At 36.6% G+C, this 23,638-nt stretch overlaps 1 protein-coding gene across 3 annotated transcripts in view; it reads left to right on the forward strand.

Moving 5' to 3' along the window:
• Window positions 1-23,638, forward strand: part of TGFBR1 (transforming growth factor beta receptor 1) — a 69,283-nt gene that overhangs the window by 40,492 nt on the left and 5,153 nt on the right. For 2 of the 3 annotated variants that reach the window (XM_036855563.1, XM_036855564.1), the window contains exons 4-8: window positions 4,164-4,394; window positions 8,430-8,597; window positions 10,389-10,545; window positions 20,283-20,407; window positions 21,415-21,545. In XM_036855563.1, coding sequence (XP_036711458.1) covers window positions 4,164-4,394; window positions 8,430-8,597; window positions 10,389-10,545; window positions 20,283-20,407; window positions 21,415-21,545 — 812 coding nt within the window. The remainder of the gene's footprint in view (window positions 1-4,163; window positions 4,395-8,429; window positions 8,598-10,388; window positions 10,546-20,282; window positions 20,408-21,414; window positions 21,546-23,638) is intronic. The other variant, XM_036855565.1, reaches the window with a different exon arrangement.

Below are 23,638 nucleotides of genomic sequence, written 5' to 3' on the forward strand. Positions count from 1 at the left end.
TAGGGTGGCTTTAGATCATTTGGAATTAATCCCTTGGACCTGCTCTCTTGTTGCCACACTTACACCGAGGGAAATCAAAGCAGCTCATGCCACTTGGCACAGTGGTATGTATCAGGCCTCAAGGAGAGCAAACCTACCTAAAGGATTAAAAGAAATTGCTGTCTGGATGGCAGTTTGTTTCTGAATAAGAATATATTTATTTACCTTTTAAGATACAGACATGAAGAATGGAATTGTAGTACAGAATGGAATTGTTCTTTTTCCATTTTATCAGTATTTCTAGATCTGTCAGGGACCCAGCTCTATTGTCTGAAAGCTTCTCTCCCTCCTTTTATGCCTCCTTTTACACCCTGCAAAAACTTGTCTGCATTGTTTGCCAGCTCTGTGGCTTTGGGCAGTTAGCTGATGTCTCATGCCTGAGTTATTTCATCTTTAAAATGAAAGTAATGAACCCTGCCCAGTGTACGTTACTGGATTGTTGTGAGGTTCAAATGAAACGAGATGTTTGTGTGAAAGCACTTAAGCACTTGGTAGATTGTAAAGTTATATCCAAATGACAGGTGTTATTCTTATTGAAAAGATATTTGGAAAAAAATCTGATATACAGTATGAATTTGCTGCATTGTACAAAAAAGCTAGTTTAAGGCCTCCTTCCCTGTCATAGTTTATTCTGTGTTAATGGCTTTCAGATTTATCCAGACAAAAGCTGTCTTCTGTTGAATGACAGCAGAAAATTCCATTGCTTTTCCTTCTATTTATTATAAGCTTGAATGCCATTTCATGAATGGGACTCATGCCTCTGAGTAAGTCAAATGTCTGTGTATAATATCCTTTTTAGTTCTTTCACTCATTGAGGAAAAGATAAAACATTTTATGTTATGAATTCAAATGTTTATTACTCAGTACTATATGACCATAATTTAGGAAAGGCCCTATATCTCCCTTTCAAAGACTGTACTTTTAACTTAGGAATTGCAGGGAGACAATGGAGAGATGGGTTCTGGCACCTAGCTCTAAACTTAAAGCTAATTGTATCCCTGTTGCATTTATTTGAATCACAGGTTGTGCATGTGCCCATATTTAAGCTGTCATTAGATTGCAAAGTATGTGGGAACACGCAAATGTGGGCCAGATTTATTTATTTGGTTGTGCTGGGTCTTAGTTGCGGCAGGCAGGCTCCTTGGTTGTGGCACATGGGCTCCCTAGTTGTGGCACTCACGCGGGATACAGCTCCCCAACCAGGGATCGAACCCAGGCCCCCTGCATTGGGAGTGCGGAGTTCCATCCACTGTGCTACCAGGGAAGTCCCCTGTGTGCCTGTTTTTGAGAGTGTGCGTCTCTTAGGCCAATGTTTATTATGTCTCATTCATGCTTATGATCTCTTTAATGCATGCATGTCCTTCAGGTCTTATTTCTGTTGTTCACTGCATGTAAAGGTGCTTGGACCCTGTTGAAGTTTTCTCTCAAGCAGTTCTAAAAGGTACAGAAGTAAAGCAGAGAATATAGAGATCTGAATTAGGCCTGTTTATTTTTGTCTTTAGAAGAAAACTATTACTTTTTAAAAAATGCTCAGATTTTCATGTGGGTTATGGTAACCAAATACAGATAATATGATAAATCTAGATTTGATTTTTAATTCCAGTTCTGCATCTAGAATCCAGTTGTGAAGGGGAAGACAAAGACTTTCTTTGTCCTGTTAGGCTTTCTTGACCCTGCGTGAGTCCTGAATGTGTCAGGCATTTTCAGACTTCCCATTTGCTATTCCCTTTCTTCTTTACTCCCTGCATTTCTAACTTCCAGATCAGCCTCCTGAAATGAACTCTTAAGTATACTTTAAATCTTTAAGTACATGGTGTGGCCCTGTTCAAAGGCTTTAAGAAAATTTAGTAAGCTAGTGTCTACTGTAAACAACATAATTAGGAATTGGTTATTCATAATACAAAAGAGCTCCTTGATTTAAATAAGGATTTTTCACAGATTTATTTTTAACCAGCAGTCTCCTTATAAAAACAATTGTTTACAATTAGACTGCTAACTACTTTGCAGGAAGTAGGGAGGATGGATAGAGCAAGGGGAAGGAAGGATCTATTTGAGAAACTTAAAGATGAAAAGAGATAACTTAAAGGTTTAACATTTGGATTTATAAGTATTTCATACCAGAGAATCAAAGAGACCAGATAATTTTATTTACTTCCATTAGTTTTTTTTTTTTTTTTTTTTTTCCTTTTTTTTTTTTTTTTTTTAATGTCTGAAACATTTATATTAACATATTTCCATACATATTTCCATACAAATACAAATATAAGATTTTTAGAAATTTCATGTAATGTCTGAAACATTTATATTAACATATTTCCATACATATTTCCATACAAATACAAATATAAGATTTTTAGAAATTTCATGTAATGTCTGAAACATTTATATTAACATATTTCCATACAAATAACCCAATGAAAGTTTAGTATTAGTTGTTTTGTTTGTTTTTTTATACTGCAGGTTCTTATTAGGCATCAGTTTTATACACATCAGTGTATACATGTCAATCCCAATTGCCCAATTCAGCACACCACCATCCCCACCTCACCGCAGTTTTCCCCCCTTGGTGTCCATATGACCATTCTCTACATTTGTGTCTCAACTTCTGCCCTGCAAACTGGCTCATCTGTACCATTTTTCTAGGTTCCGCATACATGCATTAATATACGATACTTGTTTTTCTCTTTCTGACTTACTTCACTCTGTATGACAGTCTCTAGATCCATCCATGTCTCAACAAATGACTCAATTTCGTTCCTTTTTATGGCTGAGTAATATTCCATTGTATATATGTACCACATCTTCTTTATCCATTCGTCTGTTGATGGGCATGTAGGTTGCTTCCATGACCTGGCTATTGTAAATAGTGCTGCAATGAACATTCGGGTGCATGTGTCTTTTTGAATTACGGTTTTCTCTGGGTATATGCCCAGTAGTGGGATTGCTGGGTCATATGGTAATTCTATTTTTAGTTTTTTAAGGAACCTCCATATTGTTCTCCATAGTGGCTGTATCAATTTACTTCCATTAGTTTAATTTGATCTAGCAGGCAACTCAAGATAGCTTATAAGTGACACAAATTTATATGTATTAGACTGTATAAATAAAATACTGTAGAACATGATGTACACTGATATTTTGTCAGTGTCAGTATAATTTGACAGTTCTTAGTCCATGGGGAATTGGAATAGTCCCAAATATAGTGTTACTTAAATTTTGTAGGTAGTTAGTAAATACTTTTATGTAAATGAAATAAGTGTGGTAATATTTAAAACTATGTATTTTATAGTAAGGCAAGTTCAGTTGGTGAGAAAACTGCCAATGTCTCATCACCAAGGTAAGTTACTTGGCATCATTCCTTAAGATATTAGTGTCGCCTAGGCAGCCAGTTCCTGGTGCGTAAATTGGTAAATTGCTTGTCTTGAAATGGTTTCTGTGATAATTTTTACTGATTTATTAAAAGTTAGACCAGAATTTACTTCTACATTTCTTGTGCTTACACACTTTTCTCCTCCCATTTGTAAAACTGTTACCAGACTCATCTTTCTGAAATAAGATTTTTAAATTATTTCTTTCCTTTCATGAAATGAATGGAAATGTTTACTAGTTCCTCTTTCACCCACAGATCTCATTGGTCATCTTGAGCCGGGCATTCAGTACTCTTCACATTCTGGTGCAGCTTCTCTTCTCTTCTCTTCTACTGTTTTACTACATACATCCTTTTTCTGCTTATCTATCTAAGCTGGTTCCCTAAACATGTATCAGCCATTTGTTTCTTCTACTTTTGCTTGCATATTCCTCCTACCTAAACACCTTACCTCCTTGTCTTCTTCTTTGGTCCTATCCCTTCTGTAAAGGACAGTCTAAATCCAGCTTATCTTTTAAAGCCTACCTTGACTCTCTAGGCAGGAGTTTCTGGATTCTTTTATTTTATTTTATTTATTATTTTCCTTTTATCATGAATTATTGTTTTTGAAATTTTACTCTATCTTTCCTCAGTGAGATTGTAAGTTCCTTTAAGGAGTTAAACCTTTCTGAGTCACTCTTTTAACGCCTATCGTGGTGTTAGAAACAGGTACCGATATTGATTGTTTGTGTCGAATACTATTTCTTTTTATCTTTAGGTTTACCATTGCTTGTTCAGAGGACAATTGCGAGAACTATTGTGTTACAAGAAAGTATTGGCAAAGGTCGTTTTGGAGAAGTTTGGCGAGGAAAATGGAGAGGAGAAGAAGTTGCTGTTAAAATATTCTCCTCTAGAGAAGAACGTTCATGGTTCCGTGAGGCAGAGATTTATCAGACCGTCATGTTACGTCATGAAAACATCTTGGGATTTATAGCAGCAGACAATAAAGGTCAGTAACATTTGCTTCTCCTTTGAGTGTAACAAAATATATTTAATCCTTTCCACAAATAAGACTATTAAACATTGTCATATTTGATGAGAAATGGATGTTTGCCATATAAATTAGACTCATTAAGTAAAACAGAATATATTAGAAGCCTTTAGAAACAGGTACTTCTTAAGGATTTTCTTGACTTTTGACAACATGTTCCTAAACCTCTAAATTGCTTTATAAAATGTAAAGAGCTATTTTAAAAAAGAAAAAAAAAAAAAGGTTACATGCTTTTGGTTTGGTTTGGTTCTGGGAAGTTAGTTACTGAGGATAGTCATAACGTAGAAAAAAAGTTTATAAACTCTGGTTGCCCAGAGTTTTGGGATGATAGGCTAGAGCTCAGATATGTTTCCTTTTAATCTCTTCCTGACCATTAGGGCATTCTAATATTTCCTAATGACCTTATGGATAGGGAGAGTAAGAATAACTTCTCAGTGTATTCTGTGTTTAAATTGCTAAGGGCTAAACAGATTAATCTTTTAAGTAAACTCACTTAAATAGAGAAATGGTTTCTCCAAAACCACCTTGCCCTTAGTAACCATGTGGACCTTTTCTTGCCTGTGGTACACAGGTGCTTGAGGCCTGGGGGCAGATCAGATGCTGAAGCAAGTGAGGAAGCCATGTCAGTAGACAGTCAGCATGAGAGGTGACTGTGAAAAGTGATTTCAGACTGCACTTCATTTACTTTCCTGGCTTCAGTTATTATAGTAGTGCCCACAATCCTACCTTTATAGCTTTTGTCAGAGGCTTGTATTGGGTTGGCCAAAAAGTTCATTTGGGATTTTGCGTGAGATGTTACAGAAAAACCCAAACGAACTTTTTGGCCAACCCAGTATTACAACTCGACTCTCATCACACCCACCCTGAATCAAATGTATTTCCCACCTTTCCTATTTTTTTTAAAAAAATGCTATCATTATCTTTTTTAAAGGCCATAACCATAGTCATCTTTTTACTTCTCTCCCTTCCCATTTTCTTCAACAATATTTATTTCTTTGAAATATTAACAATGTTTAATCTCAGTTTGTGTTCATGGGTGATTTTTTCTTTTTGCTTCTCTGTATTTTCAAATTTATTTACAACAAACATTTATTACTTGTTTTTTTAAACATTTATAGAAAATTTCCAGTATATAGAAAAGTAGAGAATAGTATAATGAACCCCCATCACCCAGCTTCAGCAATTATCAGCTCACTGCCAACCATATTTGAGCTCTGATTCCACCTACTCTGCCCCCTCTGAATTATTTGAAGCTAATCCCAGATAGCATATCTTTTCATCCATAAATATCTCAGTTTGTATCTTTAGATTATGGGGAATCTTTTTTTGTGAAACATAACCATACTACCATTGTCAATTTTAAAAATGCCATCAAATATCTAGTCAGTTTCACATTTCTGCAGTGGTCTCCCCCCCCTTTTTTTTTTTTTTTTTAACAATTGGTTATTCACTTCTTTAGGATCCATTGCATTGGGTTGATATTTATCTCAAATCCCTTAAAATCACTAGGGTTCCCCTCTGTCTTTCTTTTTTTTTCTTCTTGCAGTTGAAGACACTGGATTGTTTGTCCTATAGGGCTTATCATATTCTAGATTTGCTAATTGAATTCTTATAGTATCTCTGAACTTGCTCCTTGTATAATTTGAAAACTGGTAATTAAAATTAGAGACTGAATCTGATTATTTTATTGGTTTCCTGAAAATATTATATACTTTCTACATATTCTTTCTATTGCATCAAATGAGGAGGTGTGTGTGATTATCTGCTTTTTGTGACTTAGGGGCGGTGATGGATCTAAGCAGGGATTATCAATAGATACTACCAATTCAGTATTACTTAATTTAAAAACAAAACAAATAAACAAAAGCAGTGATCATAGTCTGACCAAGTCCTTAGTTTTCACTTTCTTCTGTCTTCGACACCAATTTAGCTTCTCCCTCAACCCTTAAAACAACCTTTGTATTCTGTGACTCTGGACTTTCTTATTTCTTAATAGGTGTTTTTGTTTTCTTAATACATATGAAGGCTCTAATTCTACAAATAGTAATTTCTCCCTCAAAGAACTTACCCACATTTTTGCTTTCAAACTCAATGGTAGGTAGTGGTGACTTTCAAATCTGCATTTTGAGGTTCAACCCTTACCCAGGCCCAGCATGTTTTAGGCTTGTTCCAAGTTGTAAACACACTAACCGACACAAAATGTTCCTGCTGCTGTGCCCTGAACTCTTCCCTTTCGCTCAGGCAGCAGCCAAGCTGGTACTGTCATCTGGAGGTTACCATGGGAACTGGCAACCCTGCTGGCTCTTCCCTACACCTCCTTTCTTCTTTGTCAGGGGTTAATGGACTTTGCCTAGAACCTAGCCCCTCCACCCCCTATTCCCGTTTTCGTTATCTTTCTCATACTGATTTAGTTAATTCCACCTTAGACAACCCTTCATGTGGGCATAGCCTCTAATATGTCCTTCTTCCTTCCACCTGTCTTGTCAGTTACCTCAGAAAACCTCCCATTCTTCCATCTTGCTGTGTTCCTATTTATTTCTTGTATTTGTGAGCCTTTCAGAATTCAGGTATGGTTAATAAGCATGCAGATAAAGCTAGTGATGTACCTGTATCAAGGAAAGGTATAAGTTTGAACAGAATCAGTTTACAAAGTTTATGAAGAAACAAGTTGATAAAGAACTAGTATCATGAATATCTAAATCCTTTCGAAAATACCCAGAAATCTCCTCCAGAATCTTCTGAAAACATTTCATTCCTTAATCTTTTCTAATCAGAATTGCTTTCTTTCAATTAACAACCTTCAAAATATAGAAATTATTTTATGTCAATCTGAGTTTTTTCTTTTGTTTTACAACAATGGGGAAGTTCTTATGTGCCATGCATTGTACTAAATGCTTTTTAAAAATCTATTATCCTATTTTTAAAATCTTCTTAGTAGTCTCGCAAAGTAAGGTATTCTTGTTGTGTAAAAGAAGGAACAAAGGCTCATTGGTTAAGAAACTTGTCTGAGGTCATGTAGTCAGTGACAGCCAGGCCCTGATTCCAACCCAGGTCAGAATGACTCCAAGTGTGCATCTTTTACTGAATTGTCCTGCCTCCTAGTATTGTTGTAATACTTTTTTTGCTTTCATGATTTTGTGAAATATATGATTTTCCAGCTACTCCTAGGTTAAATTGGCTTTTGTGGACCAGCCTAGCCTAGAAGCCCAGCCAGAACCTTTACCATGATTCTCATGGGAACTTACATTTCCAATTCATGTCCTGGCTTACAAAGGAACTTTTGGAAGAACACATATTCCTAGTTGTTGAGGTTCAAAATCACCTTGTGTAAAACTGGATTCAGTCCTAGCCTTTTCTCCTCATGACATTTTTAGCTCCTGTCTCAGCTTCCCCATGTGTCAGTGATACCACTATTTTTATATTTTTCTAATCTGGAAACCTTGGAATTGTAATCTTTTCTGGCTTCTTTGTGAACGGTATACACAGTCTGTTTGTCATTAAAGCTTGCATTTCTCATTTAAGCTCCCTTTCAGTTTGTCCAATAATATTCCATTCCCACTATAGCCACACTAGGTTCCAGGTACTTCTCATCTTCTTCCCTCCCTCCTCCCTTGTTTCCCTCCCCCCTTCCAAAAACAATCATTGAGCACCTAACTTGAACCAGGCATTCCTCGAAGCATTATCCCAGCCCTGCTACCATCTGTGTGGACTCAACATCACCATTTTTGAACTATGATTCCTTCTCTCTTGAATGGGATTAGTTATCCTTGCCTTATCTCAAGATTAAGGGGCTTACTTTAAGGATCTAAAGGATACATACATGAAAGTATAAGAAAACTGAAATACAAGAAAATATGAAAGAAATATATACAAATTTAAGGTACCAACATATTGCAGTTGTGTGATTCAGGATTGAGAGTAAAAAGTGATAACTTTTGAATAAATCATAAATGTTCTATAGCCCATCTGAAATATTGTTATTCTACTTGGCAGACAATGGTACATGGACTCAGCTCTGGTTGGTGTCAGATTATCATGAGCATGGATCCCTTTTTGATTACTTGAACAGATACACAGTTACTGTGGAAGGAATGATAAAACTCGCTCTGTCCACAGCAAGTGGACTTGCCCATCTTCACATGGAGATAGTTGGTACCCAAGGTAACTCAAAGCAATCCTGTTATTTTAAGCTTTAAATTCCCATGGATCTAATGTCTGTTCAGAAAATTTTTGCAAGAAGTCAGCTTAATTGGAGATATTTAAAATGAGTTTTTAGATGAGAATATTTTACCTTTCTGTTGAAAATCTAAGGTGGAGTTATGAATCTGGGAATTTGTTCAGAGATTCTCCAATCATTGTAACAATACTGATATTTTTGTAAGTTCTTAAAAGTAGTAGCGTTTAGTCTTTCTTGTGATTTTTGAGGATCTTGATTTTGGAATTTAGTTTATGTGCAGTACCATATGAAATGTGAAAAAGCTTTGTAAACATCAACATGCTACATAAATGTTATCTGGCTACCTAATAATTATATTTGACCCTAGGATAAGGAGACTGCATGAGACAGTTTTACAGTTGAAAAATTGAATACTAAGTTTTAGTTATGAAATTTTTATGCTTTGATTTTTGTGCCATATAAGATATCAGATGCCAATATATTCTCTGCTCTAATGATTATCCACTTGCTACCTGATAACTCCCCCACTCCCAACTTTACAACACACAACACACATGCTGTTTTACTATCTCAGCCAGCCCCATCTTTGTAAATTTTATTATTGTTGATTATAATAGCTTTATTGAGTTATAATTTACCCATTGGTATACAATTCAGTGGTTTTTAGTATATTCACAGAGTTGTACAGCTGTCACCACAATCAGTTTTAGAACATTTTCATCATCTTGAAAGAACCCTGTAGTTCTTAGCAGTCATTCCCCATTTCCCCCCAAACTCTTTAGCCTTAGGCAACCTCTAATATACTTTCCATCTCTATAGATTTGCTTATTCTGGACATAGCATATAAATGGAATCATACAATATGTGATCTTTTGTGACTGGTTTCTTTCTCTTAGTGTATTTTCAAGGTTCATCCATGCTGCAGCATTTATCAGAAATTCATTCTTTTTTATGGCTGAGTAATATTTCATTTTTTATGGCTGAGGAATATTTCATTGTATGGATATACCACATTTTGGGTATCCATTCATCAGTGATGGACATTTGGGTTGTTTCCACTTTGAGCTGTTATGAATAATGCTGCTATGAACATTGTTGTACAAGTTTTTGTGTGGACATGTTTCCAGTTCTCTTGGATATATACCTGGGAGTGGAATTACTGGATCTAAAGATTTGTGAAACTGCCAGACTTTTTTTTCCAAGTGCCTGTACTATTTTACATTTCCATCAGCAGTCTCTGAGGGTTCCAAGTTTTCCACATTGTAATTATTATTTTTAAATTTAAATTATTTTTAAAATTTTATTTTTTTTCCTGTTTTAGTGAGAAGACTTCTAGATTAAAATACATAGTCCCTGCATAGTACAACTTTTTCTAGTGGTTAGTATTAAGGTATTATACATTTAATAAGTATATTCCAGTTGATAGACAAAGGAAGTGATTGAGATTCTTGGTTCTTGAATTCGAGTATCAGTGACTAGGATTCCTGTAAAAAATTCATAGGGTATCAACAAACTAGTATCTTTAACCCCCCAGTCTTTGAGTATTAGACTTATATTTTTTGAGCATCATCTATTTTCTTTGAAGAAATGTAATTTCAGCAACTTTTTCTGTAATGATTCACTTAAGGTGGTTTAGTAATGGCCCAGGTACTGCGGTGATGGGGGCTGAAATGCTTCAACACTGGGATGGGAAGAGAAGCTTTTGAACCTAAAGGTGAGATTTGTGATTGGTATTACCATTTAAGCAACCATGTTTAATTTTTTCCTTTCTTTAGGAAAACCAGCCATTGCTCATAGGGATTTGAAATCAAAGAATATCTTGGTAAAGAAGAATGGAACTTGCTGTATTGCAGACTTGGGACTGGCAGTAAGACATGATTCGGCCACAGATACAATTGATATTGCTCCAAACCACAGAGTGGGAACAAAAAGGTATACTTATGGCTACACAGTGATTAATATGTTCTGAAATTGACTTCTTTTCCTTCTCATTTCTAGATACATATCTTTTCTGAAACTCGACCTTGTACTTTATTAGATTGCTCACAGGTAGAAGATCTCATGGTCTTGCCTGCTCTGAAACCAAGGTTACCTGACTTAAAAAGGTAACTGCTGATGAAAGGTGGCCTTTCCAGAAAATATTACCGTTATGTTAGTTATCATAATAGTAGCTAATGTTTATGGGGTACCTACTATGTGCCAATCATTTTAATGGGTCTTTTATGTATATCACTTATTGCTCTCTTCAAATGTTGTGCTGTAGTTAGCCCAACTGTTTTCATATTTTTATTTCCTGAAAACATGACTTTCTCTCTTCAAACTTTCCCATGTGCTGTATCCTAGAGCATACTTTCTGCTTTTATTTCCCTAACTTGTACTTAGTCTTCCTTTCTCATAGAAATCCTTTTCTGGACTGTTAGGTGTCCTTGGCAAGGGCCCTCACTGCATGCTAAACTTGGACCATTGAGGCACTTAGCACATTATAACTGTCCATTTATTTGTCTGTATATTCCATTGGATCATAAGCTGCTTGAGAGCAGCCTTGTATTCCCAGCATCCATCACAGTGCCTAATACATAGTAAGTCCTCAATAAATATTTGTTGAGTCTATGAGTACTCAAAGGACCTAATTAGGGTAGGTATCACTACCCTCAATTCAGAGATGAGGAAACCGCCTTGTGGAGGTTAAGTAATGTGGCCAACCAACCTCATGGATGGTAAGCTGAAGAGCTGAGATTTGAACCTGGGCCTTTCTGACCCAAAAGGCTTTGCTCTGTGTATCACAGCATTTGCCACCGCACATCTTCAAACTGCTACCTTGGACTTGAATAGAGCCAAACTTCATTCTATCTCAGTCGTATTTGTGATTTATGGATTCAACAGGGACTCTCAGATCTCTTGACTCAAGTGTTCCAGGCAGTGGTTGCTGCAGGTCTTTGTGAGTCCTAGGATTTTTGAAACCTCAGAACTGTGCAAGGTGGTATCAATAGGAGAACTGGCATTCATTTTTATCTATTATTTTGTTCCTTGGAGTATGTCTTTGTCTTTCCTTTTATCCTGTATTAGTGAGAAGACTTCTATATTAAAATATAGTACATAGTACATAGCCAAATAGGTGGGGTATATTAGGACACCTAGGATAGTCAGTTATTACGTGTGGGTCATTGGAAACTTAGATCATAAGGCAGATAGCATAAAATTGCTGTTTCAGCTTTTCATGGGATTTGGTTGACATCATTAATTTGCAAACCAGTTGGGATATTTAATATTTTTCTCGAGTCTAATATGATCTCAGTTATGTGTGGAAGCTTGAGCTTCAGAGATCAGACGCAGGGAGAGGACAGGGGTGGGCTGTGTAGAAACAGTCTGAAGGGGCTGGAGGCTGGTGCAACTGACTGCACCTGAGGTTATACACAGAGAAAGCCTGGGCTGCCTTAGAGGCCAGGTGCCATTGTGTGGGCAGTGCATGAGGGGAGGGTTGGGACCTGCCATTACAGCCTTTTTCCTGGCATGAGCTCTCAGGCAGCAGGACACAGCCTACACAAACTCCTGGAGCAGTCACGATACACGCCCACCCCCCACACCACCCCCCCAGGCTCCAGGAGCGATTGTGAGCTGCCTCTGCTCCCCTCATGTGCTCTGGGGGCACACGTGAGCTGCTACCACCACCAAGAACCCCAGGACCAGGCATCGGCCACTGCATCTGCACACCCTCTATCAAGGGGATAACTGCCAGCACATGCTGAGGAAAGAGGTGACAGGCATCCATACTAAAAACAGCCTTTGCACCAAAAGTATTAAACCCACACAAGGTACACAGGGACACCCCCACATATAAACAGTCTTCCAAGACCACCATAGATAACTTTCTCCTAAACTCACAGAATAAGAGAAATACAAGTAAAGTGAAGAAGCAGAGGAACCACTCCCAGTTAAAAGACCATTAGAATTCCCCTGAAAGAACAAACAATGAAACAGACCTCTCCAGTCTAGGGGACACTGATTTCAAAAAGGAAATAGTGAAAATACTGAAGGAATTAAGAAAGGCTATCAACAGAAATGCAGAGTACTATAAAAAGGAACTAGAAACCATAAAGAGGAACCAAGAAAAATTAGAAAACTCACTTGCTGAGACAAAAACTGAAGTAAAGGCAATGAATAGCAGAATAAATAATTGAGAAGAACGAGTAAGTGACCTGGAAGATAGAATACGGAAATCACCCAATCAGGATGGCAGACAAACGAAAAAAAGAGACCTATGGGATAATATAAAGCATGCCAATCTACGCATAATAGGGATTCCAGAAAGGGAAGAAAGAGAAAAGGGGATCGAAAATGTATTTGAAGAAATTATGACTGAAAACCTCCCAAACCTAAGGAAGGAAACAGATATCCAGGTACAGGAAGCACAGAGGGTCCCAAACAAGGTGAACCCAAACAGATCTACATAACAACCTATTATAATAAAAATGGCAAAAGTTAAAGAGAGGATTCTAAAGGCAGCAAGAGAAAAAGAGTTAATTACAAGGGATCCCCCGTAAAGTTATCAGCTGATTTCTCTACAGAAATGTTGCAGGCCAGAAGGGAGTGGCAAGATATATTCAAAGTCCTGAAAGGGAAAAATCTGCAACCTAGGATACTCTACCCAGCAAGATTATCATTGAGAGTAGAAGGAGAGAGAAAAAGTTTCTCAGACAAGCAAAAAACTAAAAGAATACAGCAATACTAAAGATATCCTAAAGGAAATATTGAAAGGTCTTCTCTAAATAGAAAAGGAGTAACAGTCTATAGGGAAGAGAAGATCACAATTGGAAAGCAAATTACCTAAATAAGCCAGTACACACACAGATTAAAAAAAAAAAAATTCTGTGAAAGTGAAGATAACCACAATGAACAGCAAAAGGATGAACATGAAGATGTAAAAGAGGACGAGCATGAAGATGTAAAAGAGGACATCAAAATCATAAACTGTGGGGAAGGAGGGTAAGAAAATGTAGATTTTTTTTTTTCATTTCCTAGATGTGTTTGAGCCTGTATGACTACCAGTCTAAGGCAAGTAGATATAGGACGGGGTTAACATATTTGAGAAACAGAGTAACCACAAATCAAAAACATAATCACAGTAGATTGACAAAAACAAAAAAGAAGAGAACATAAGTGTAATACAAGAGAAAATCATCAAACCACAAAAGGAAAAATAATAGAAAAGGACAAAGAAGAAATATAAAATCAATGGGAAAACAAGGTCAAAATGGCAATAAATAACATATCTATCAATAGCTACTTAAATGCCAATGGACTAAATGCTCCAATCAAAAGACACAGAGTGGTAAGCTTCTGCACAGCAAAGGAAACCATAAACAAAATGAAAAAACAACCACAGAATGGGAGAAAATATTTGCAAACTATGCAATGGACAAGGGCTTAGTCTCTAAAATTTACCAACAGCTCATATGGCTCACTATCAAAAAAAGAAGCAACCCGATCAAAAAATGGGCAGAAGACCTAAAGTGATATTTCTCCAGAGAAGACATACAGATGGCCAAGAGGCAAATGAAAATATGCTCAGCTAATTATTAGAGAAAAGCAAATCAAAACTACAATGAGGTATCACCTCACACCAGTCAGAATGGCCATCATCAAAAAAATCTACGAACCATAAATGCTGGAGAGGATGTGGAGAAAAGGGAACACCCTCCTACACTGTTGGTGGGAATGTAAATTGGTACAACCACCATGGAGAACAGTATGGAGGTTCCCTAAAAAACTAAAAATAGAACTACTATATGATCCAGCAATCTCACTCCTGGGCATATATCCGAGAAAACCATGATTCAAAAAGATACATGCATCCCAGTGTTCATTGCAGCACTATTTAAAATAGCCAAGACATGGAAGCAGTCTAAATGTCCACTGACAGAAGAATGGGTAAAGAAGATGTGGGGTGCGTGTGTGTATACACACACACACACACACACACACATATATGTATATATATATATATACACACACACACACACACACAATGGACCATTACTCAGCCATTAAAAAGAATGAAATAATGCCACTTGCAGCAACATGGATGGACCTAGAGATTATCATACTAAGTGAAGTAAGTCAGAAAAAGACAAATATCATATGATATCACTTACATGTGCAATTTAAAAAATGATACAAATGAACTTATTTACAAAGTAGAAACAGACTCACAGACTTAGAAAACAAATTTATGGTTACCAAAGGTGAAAGGTAGGGGGGTAGTGATAAATCAGGAGGTTGGGATTAACATATACACAATACTATATATAAAACAGATAATCAGTAAGAACCTACTGTCTAGCACAACGAACTCTAGTCAGTACTCTGTGATAACCTATATGGGTAAAGAATCTGAAAAAGAATGGATATATGTATATATATTAACTGAACCACTTTGCTGTACACCTGAAACTAACACAACATTGTAAATCAACTATACCCAAGTATAAAATAAAAAATTAAATTAAAAAATAAGAATAAAAATATACTCTCTCTCAAAAAAAGAGATCTCTCAATATCCTGTGGTAAACCATAATGGAAAAGAATATGAAAAGGAATATATATATATATATATATATATATATATATATATATATATATATATATGTATGTATATCTGAATCACTTTGCTGTACAGTAGAAATTACAACAATACTTGAATAAAATAAATTTTTTTAAATAGAAAAAAAGACAGAGTGGCAGATTTGATAGAAAAAAACAAGAGCCTACAATATGCTGCCTACAAGAGACCCACTTTAGGGCAAAGGACACACACAGATTGAAAGTGAGGGGATGGAAAAAGATTTCATGCAAATGGAAATGAAAAGAAAGGGGAGGTTGCAATACTCAGACAAAATAGACTTTCAAACAAAGGCCATAAAGAAAGAGAGAAGGACACTATATAATGATAAAAGGATCAATACAGGAAGAGGATTTTATACTCGTCAACATATATGCACCTAATAATATAGGAGTACCTAAATACATAAAACAAATACTAACAGACATAAAGGGAGAAATTGATGGGAATACAATAATAGTAGGAGACTTTAACACCCCATTCACATCAATGGACATATCTTCTAGACAGAAAATCAGTAAGGCAACAGAGTTCCTAAATGACACAATAGAACAGTTAGGCTTAATTGACATTTTCAGGACATTACATTAAAAAAAAAAAACCCAGAATAAACATTCTTTTCAAGTGCACATGGAACATTCTCTAGGATTGACCACATTACTAGGGCATAAAACAAGCCTCAACAAATTTAAGAGTATAGAAATTATCTCAAACATCTTTTCTGACCACAATGGCATGAAACTAGAAATCAACCACAGAAAAGAAATGAGAAAAAATAAAAGATTACATGGAGACTCAACAGCATGCTACTAAAAAACCAATGGGTCAGTGATGAAATCAGAGAGGAAATTAAAAAATACCTTGAGGGACTTACCTGGTGGTCCAATGGGTAAGGCGCCGCACTCCCAATGCAGGGGGTCTGGGTTCAATCCCTGGCCAGGAAACTAGATCCCACATGCATGCTGCAACTAAGAAGTCTGCATGCTGTAACTAAGAAGTCCGCAAGCCGCAACTAAGTCCGCATGCCACAACTAAGAAGTCCGCATGCCACAACTAAGAAGTCTGCATGCCACAACTAAAGATCCTGCGTGCCACAGCTAAGACCCAGCGCAGCCAAAATAAATAAATAAAATAAATATTTAAAAAAATACCTTGAGACAGATGACAATGAAAACACAACCATACAAAATCTATGGGATGCAGCAAAAGCAGTTCTTAGAGAGAAGTTCGTAGCAACACAGACCTTGCTCAAAAAACAAGAAAAATCTCAAACATCCTAACCTACTACTTAAAAGAATTAGAAAAAAGGAGAACAAACAAAACCTGAAAGTCAGCAGAAGGAAGGAAGGAATAAAGATCAGAGGAAAAAATAAAATAAGAGATTTTAAATAAAATAGAGATTTTTTAAAAAATAGAAAAAAATCAATACAGCCAAGAGCTGGTTCTTTGAAAGGATAATCAAAATTGACAAACCTCTGGCCAGGCTCACCAAGAAGAAAAGAGAGAGAATGCAAATAAAGTAAATGAAAAAGGAGACATAACAACTGATACTGCAGAAATAAAAAAAAAACCATAAGGGAATACTGTGAACAATTATATGCCAACAAATTTGACAACCTAGAAGAAATGGACAAGTTTCTAGAAACATACAGCCCACCAAAATTGAATCCAAAAGAAATAGATACATACAGCTGATTCACTTTGTTGTAGAGCAGAAACTAACAACATTGTAAAGCAGTTACATTCCAATAAAATAGATAATTTGAACAGACTGATCATTAGAGGTGAAACAATTTGTAATTTAAAAACTCCCTACAGGGCTTCCCTGGTGGCGCAGTGGTTGAGAATCTGCCTGCCAATGCAGGGGACACGGGTTCGAGCCCTGGTCTGGGAAGATCCCACATGCCACGGAGCAACTGGGCCCGTGAGCCACAATTACTGAGCCTGCGCGTCTGGAGCCTGTGCTCCGCAACAAGAGAGGCCGTGATGGTGAGAGGCCCATGCACCGCGATGAAGAGTGGTCTCCACTTGCCGCAGCTAGAGAAAGCCCTCGCACAGAAACAAAGACTCAACACAGTCATAAATAAATAAATAAATAAATAATAAATAAAAGAACGTGAATTTCTAAAAAAAATAAAAAATAAAAAATAAAAACTCCCTACAAACAAAAGTCCAGGACCAAATGGCTCCACAGGTGAATTCTACCATACAAAGAAGAACTTACATCGATCCTTCTGACTCTTCCAAAAATTGAAGAGGAGAGAACACTCCCAAAGACATTCTATGAAGCCACCATCACCCTGATACCAAAACCAGACAAATACACCAGCAAAAAAGAAAATTACAGGCCAATATCATTGATGAATATAGATGCAAAATTTCTCAACAAAATATTAGCAAACTGAATCCAAAAACACACAAAAAAGATCATACACCATGACCAAGTGGGATTCATTGCAAGTTCACAAGGATGGTTCAACATTCACAAATCAACGTGATACACCACATGAACAAAAGAAAAGACAAAACTGCATGATTGTCTCAATAGATGCAGAAAAAGCATTTGACAAAATTCCATTCATGATAAAAAAAAACTCTTACCAATGTAGGTACAGAGGGAACATATCTCAACATAACAAAAGCTATTTATGACAAACCCACAGCCAATATAATACTCAGTGGTGAAAAGCTGAAAGCCTTCCCACTAAAATCTGGAAGAAGACAAGGATGTCCACTCTCACCTCTTCTATTCAACATGGTATTGGTAGTCCTAGCCACAGCAATCAGACAAGAAAAAGAAATAAAAGGTATCCAAATTGGAAGGGAAGAGGTAAAGTTGTCATTATAAGCAGATGACATGATTCTATATATAGAAAACCCTAAAGACTCCACACAGAGATTACTAGAACTGATAAACGAATTCAGCAAGGTAGCAGGATACAAGATTAACGTACAGAAACTGGTTGCATTTCTTTACACTAACAATGAAACATCAGGAAGGGAATGTTAAAAAAAAACCAATACCTTTCAAAATTGCACCCTCAAAAATAAAATACTTAGGGATAAACCTGCCCAAGGAGGTGAAAGACTTGAGAACTCTAAAACATTAATAAAGGAAACTGAAGATGATTCAAAGAAATGGAAAGCTATCCCATGCACTTGGATTGGAAGAATATTGTTAAAATGGCCATACTACCCAAAGCAACCTACAGATTTAATGCAGTCCCTACCAAATTACTCATGACGTTTTTCACAGAACTAGAATAATCCTAAAATTTATATGGAACCATAAAAGACCCAGAATTGTCAAAGCAATCCTGAAGAAAAAGAACAAAGCAGGAAGCATAACCCTCCCAGACTTCAGACAATACTACAAAGCTACAGTAATCAAAACAGCATGGTAATGGCACAAAAACAGACATATGGATCAATGGAACAGAATAGAGAGCCCACAGATAAACCCACACCACTACAGTCAATTAATCTTCAACAAAGGAGACAATAATATACAATGGGAAAAAGACTCTCCTTCAGCAAGTGGTGTTGGAAAAGTTGGACAGCTGCATGTAAATCAATGAAGTTAGAACACACCCTCTCGCCATACACAAAAATAAACTCAAAGTGGCTTGAAGACTTAAACATAAGACATGACACCAAAAACTCCTGGAGGAGAACACAGGCAAAACACTCTCTGACATAAATCACACCAGTGTTTTTTAGGTCAGTCTCCCTAGGCAGTAGAAATAAAAACAAACAAATGGGACCTAGTCAAACTTCCAAGCTTTTGCACAGGAAAGGAACCATTAAAAAAATGAAAAGACAAGCTACAGAATGGGAGAAAATATTTGCAAACGATGCAACTGAGAAGGGCTTAATTTCCAAAATATACAAACAGCTCATACAACTCAACAACAACAACAAAACAACCCAATCAAAAAATGGGCAGAAGACCTAAATGGGCATTTCTCCAGGGAGGAAATACAAATGGCCAATAGGCACATGAAAAGATGCTCAATTTCCACTAATTATTAGAGAAATGCAAATCAAAACTACAGTGAGGTACTACCTCACACTGGTCAGAATGGCCATCATTAAAAACTCTACAAATAAAAAATGCTGGAGAGGATGTGGAGAAAACAGAACCCTCCACTGTTGGTGGGAATGATGTAAGTTGATACAGCCACTATGGAGAACAGTATGGAGAAAACTAAAAACAGAATTATCATATGACCCAGCAATCCCACTGCTGGGCATATGTCCAGAAAAAACTGTAATCCAAAAAGATACATGCACCCCTGTGTTCATACCAGCACTATTTACAATAGCCAAAACATGGAAACAACCTAAATGGCCATCGACAGATGAATGGATAATGAAGATGTGGTACATAGATACAATGGAATACTGCTCAGCCATGAAAAAGAACAAAATAATGCCATTTGCTGCAACATGGATGCAACTAGAGATTATCATACTAAGTGAAGCAAGTCAGAAAGAGAAAGACAAATACCATATGATATCACTTATATGTGGAATCTAAAATATGACACAAATAATCCTATCTACAAAACAGAAACAGATTCAGGGACAAAGAGAACAGACTTGTGGTTGCCAAGGGGGAGGGGGTTGGGAGAAGGATGGAGTGGGAGGTTGGGGTGAGCAGGTGTAAGCTATTGTATGTGGAATGGATAAACAACACCGTCCTACTGTATAGAACAGAGAACTATATGCAGTATCCTATGATAAGCCATAATGGGAAAGAATATCTAAATAAGAATGTATATATATATATATATATATATATGTATGCATAACTGAATTTCTGCTGTATAGCAAAGTGATTAACACAATATTGTAAATCAACTATACTTCAATTTAAAAAAATTTTTTTTTAATTTAAAAAACAGCAGAAGCATAGTGAAAGGGGGAAAAGGTCAAAATTAATATTGACCCTCCCCCCACGTCCCCGCCCAGGAGTAAAAAAAGTTTATGAAACAGTTTAAAAGTAATATCACTATTACATAAAATAAAATGCTGACTTCTTTTTTAGGTACATGGCCCCTGAAGTTCTAGATGATTCCATAAATATGAAACACTTTGAATCCTTCAAACGTGCTGACATCTATGCAATGGGACTAGTATTCTGGGAAATAGCTCGACGATGTTCCATTGGTGGTAAATCTCTCTCCCCTCCCCCAACATTTTGTTATGAACAAGTTGTTCAAGAATTGCCTTTTTTATTGAATGAAATTGTTTACCTGGTGATCACTGAGAGTGCCAGAAAAAATGAAAGAGATAAATGACATGACATGCTTTATCCTAGTGTATAGTTTTATCCTAATACACAGCTTTATTCCAGTGTAGTTTTTTTCTATTTCCACTTGAATTTTGGGAAGCAACAGAAACCAACCCCTTGTTATCTTGGAATATAGATATTTAGAATGGATGACTACTTGAGAGGCCACCCAGGAAGCTATTTCTAGCATGTACCTGAGTCAGACTGATTTTTTTCCCCCTGAGATTGTGGTTTTCTCAATATTGAGAGCTGGAAATTACATATACAGAATACATATACTGCGCTGCATTACTTTTTTAAAGTAAGTTTGTGTTAGACTGAGCACTTTCAATGTTTACTTGAGAAATAGTCTCTTATCCTTGAGGACCAGGCTCACCTGAGACTAGTGCCTCAGGTTTTTGAGGCAGTGAGGGGTGGAGTAGCAAATAGGACAGGTTATTGACAGACGCAAGTAGAGGAAGGGACTTGCACCTCAGGCTTGCCTTGTAAGATTCACACCTTAGTGATAGAGTGTGTATCCCCGTACCAACTGAGAGGCTGTGCACTTGTAGAATAAAAGGTTTCATTTCTTGCGCATTAGGGTTCTGGGAGAAAATGTCAATCTGGTCATCACAGCTCATAGTTAACCATCATTAAAATAGCCTTTGCTGATCCCATGGTGATACTTAGTTTCAAGGTGTGGGCTCAGTACTGACTCAGGGAGGTGGGTTGTTGATGCAGACGTGGATGAGAGACTGCAGTCTGTAAGCTGTGTTCCACTTACCTGATTTAGTAATGGGACACTGTAACAGGACTCTCGGCTGTTCCTTTTCTGTCTGGTCAAAGAATGCTCTGAGATTATCTGAGTAAATCCTTCAAAATAGATTTTTTTTCTCTACCAATGTAGGAATTCATGAAGATTACCAGCTGCCTTATTATGATCTTGTACCTTCTGATCCATCAGTTGAAGAAATGAGAAAAGTTGTTTGTGAACAGAAGTTAAGGCCAAATATTCCAAACAGATGGCAGAGCTGTGAAGTGAGTATTTATTTTGGATACTACACAGTTCTTTAAACTGCTTCTGGTTAGTAAGTGGAAATTTGCTACTTTTCTTTAAGGAAAACAGACATTAAGAATTCCCATTCCTCAGTGAGTAAAAACAGAATAATTTGTTTTTCATGTTCAATTTTAAGTATATTGAAAGGGCTGTGGAACATTTTCAGTGGCCATTAGTGTATCAGAACAGTGTTTAGATCTGCCAGTGAAACAAGGCTCCTACATTTTTAATTAAAGCTTCCCTTCAGTCAGGGCAGCCCAGAATGGTGGGATGAGTGCTGGATGGAATTAGGAGGCCTGTATTCTAGATCAGCCTGGCTACCATTTCAGAGTCTGACTTTGGGCAAACCACTTCTGTTCTCTGGACCTTAATATGCCTTTTTGTAAAATGAGGGATTTGGATGATTATGAAGATGGTTCAGATGATTTTACATTTTATTCATCTCACTGCCTATATGACTATTCACCAGGAATTTGGGGAAAGTGCTTTCTAGCAGTGTCTGAGCTTTTCAATCCCAGCTCTTACAAAAAGTTTTAGAAATATTTTTGTAGTTGTACCTTTAAAGAATTCATAAGAAAAATTTTATTTAATCTGTCCTAAATTGCTAGCTGTTACTATTATAATACTATTATAATATTGGTGAAACAAAGCATTTCCCTCCAGATTTGATGTTTTGTAGTTTAGGAAGAATAAAAAGCTGGTTACTTAAGTAGTTGATTTTACATCTTAAAATAATGTAGGCCTCAGTAGACACCTTTGACATCAAGAGAGTTCCTTGGTTACCTCCAACCAAATCAAGTATCCAGGCCCAGATAAAATATATTGTGTGCTCACAGAATCTGCATGTTTTAACGAATGGAATTGGGCTAGATCTCATCTTTTAAAAATTTGATCTTGATACTACAAAGCATTTACAAATTGGAATTACTCATGTACTCATTCAGTGATTAGAGCAGATTAGTATTAAACAGATGGCTTTTTAAGCATGAAGGAAAGTTAGCAGTTAACATTAAAAATGCACATGCAATTTGCACTTACTGTCACAGCATGCTGAATTAATGCCATCACTGGCATTTTTGTTTTTTTCTCCATTTGGCTAGTTTTCTATGTACTTATCACTAACTCAATCTTTCACTTTTCTAGGGTTTTACAAATCTCCTCTCAATAGCTGAAACACATCAAGAATTTGAAACTGATAGGATACCTACAGAAGCGTCTTCAGAACCCTCTGACTTTTTCCAGTCTGGACTGGGTGTTCTCTAGGCCAGCTTTCATCTTGGGATATCCCTCACCTTTCATCTGTGATTCCCTTTGCCTCTTTTATGATGAGTCCTCCTTCCTGGATCCCACATCTTCCTGTTTCTTGGTTTGCTCATTTTCCCCCTCTTTCAGCTCTCTGCTCAGATGTTACCTTGTCAGTGAGACATTACCCTCAACCTATTTAAAATAGCACCTTCCCTCCCTGGCATATTTTATCTCCTTCTCTAAACGATGTTTCTCCTTAGCACTTAACCACTGACAGTCCATGTATTTTGCTTATTTATTAATTATATGCTTTAGCCTTCTAGAATATCAGCTTTATGAGAGCAGAAATTTTGTCTGTTAGCTCACTGCTGTTAGTTCCCTAACACCTAGGATGGTTATCTAGTAGATTATAGGCACTCAGTTTGTTGGATGAATTTATGTATGGGCTGGGCCCTTGGTCATTTTTACCTGGAAACAAATGTTCATTTCTAGGGAATTTTCCTCAAGTATTTCCTTGATGTGTTCCTTTCCATTTTCCTCTGTTCTTCTTGTTCAACTCTGGTTATGAATGTAGATGTCCTGAACAGGCATTCTAATTTTCTTATCTTTTCCCTCCTATTATCCATCTCTTTGGGGGTTTTTTCTCAACTTTCTGGGAGATGTATCAGCTTTTGAGTTTATTATTATTATTATTATTCAGGTGTATCTTCTAGTTCTGTAAAGCTTTTCTAAACCCAAACAAAAACCAAAAAATTATCGATAAGTCCAATATCAATGTTTTCTTTTATCTCTTTGAGGATATTAATGATAGATTGTTGATACTGTCTTC

The sequence above is a fragment of the Balaenoptera musculus genome, chromosome 6 (genome assembly GCF_009873245.2).
Source record: "Balaenoptera musculus isolate JJ_BM4_2016_0621 chromosome 6, mBalMus1.pri.v3, whole genome shotgun sequence".
In the NCBI taxonomy this organism is placed as follows: Eukaryota; Metazoa; Chordata; class Mammalia; order Artiodactyla; family Balaenopteridae; genus Balaenoptera; species Balaenoptera musculus.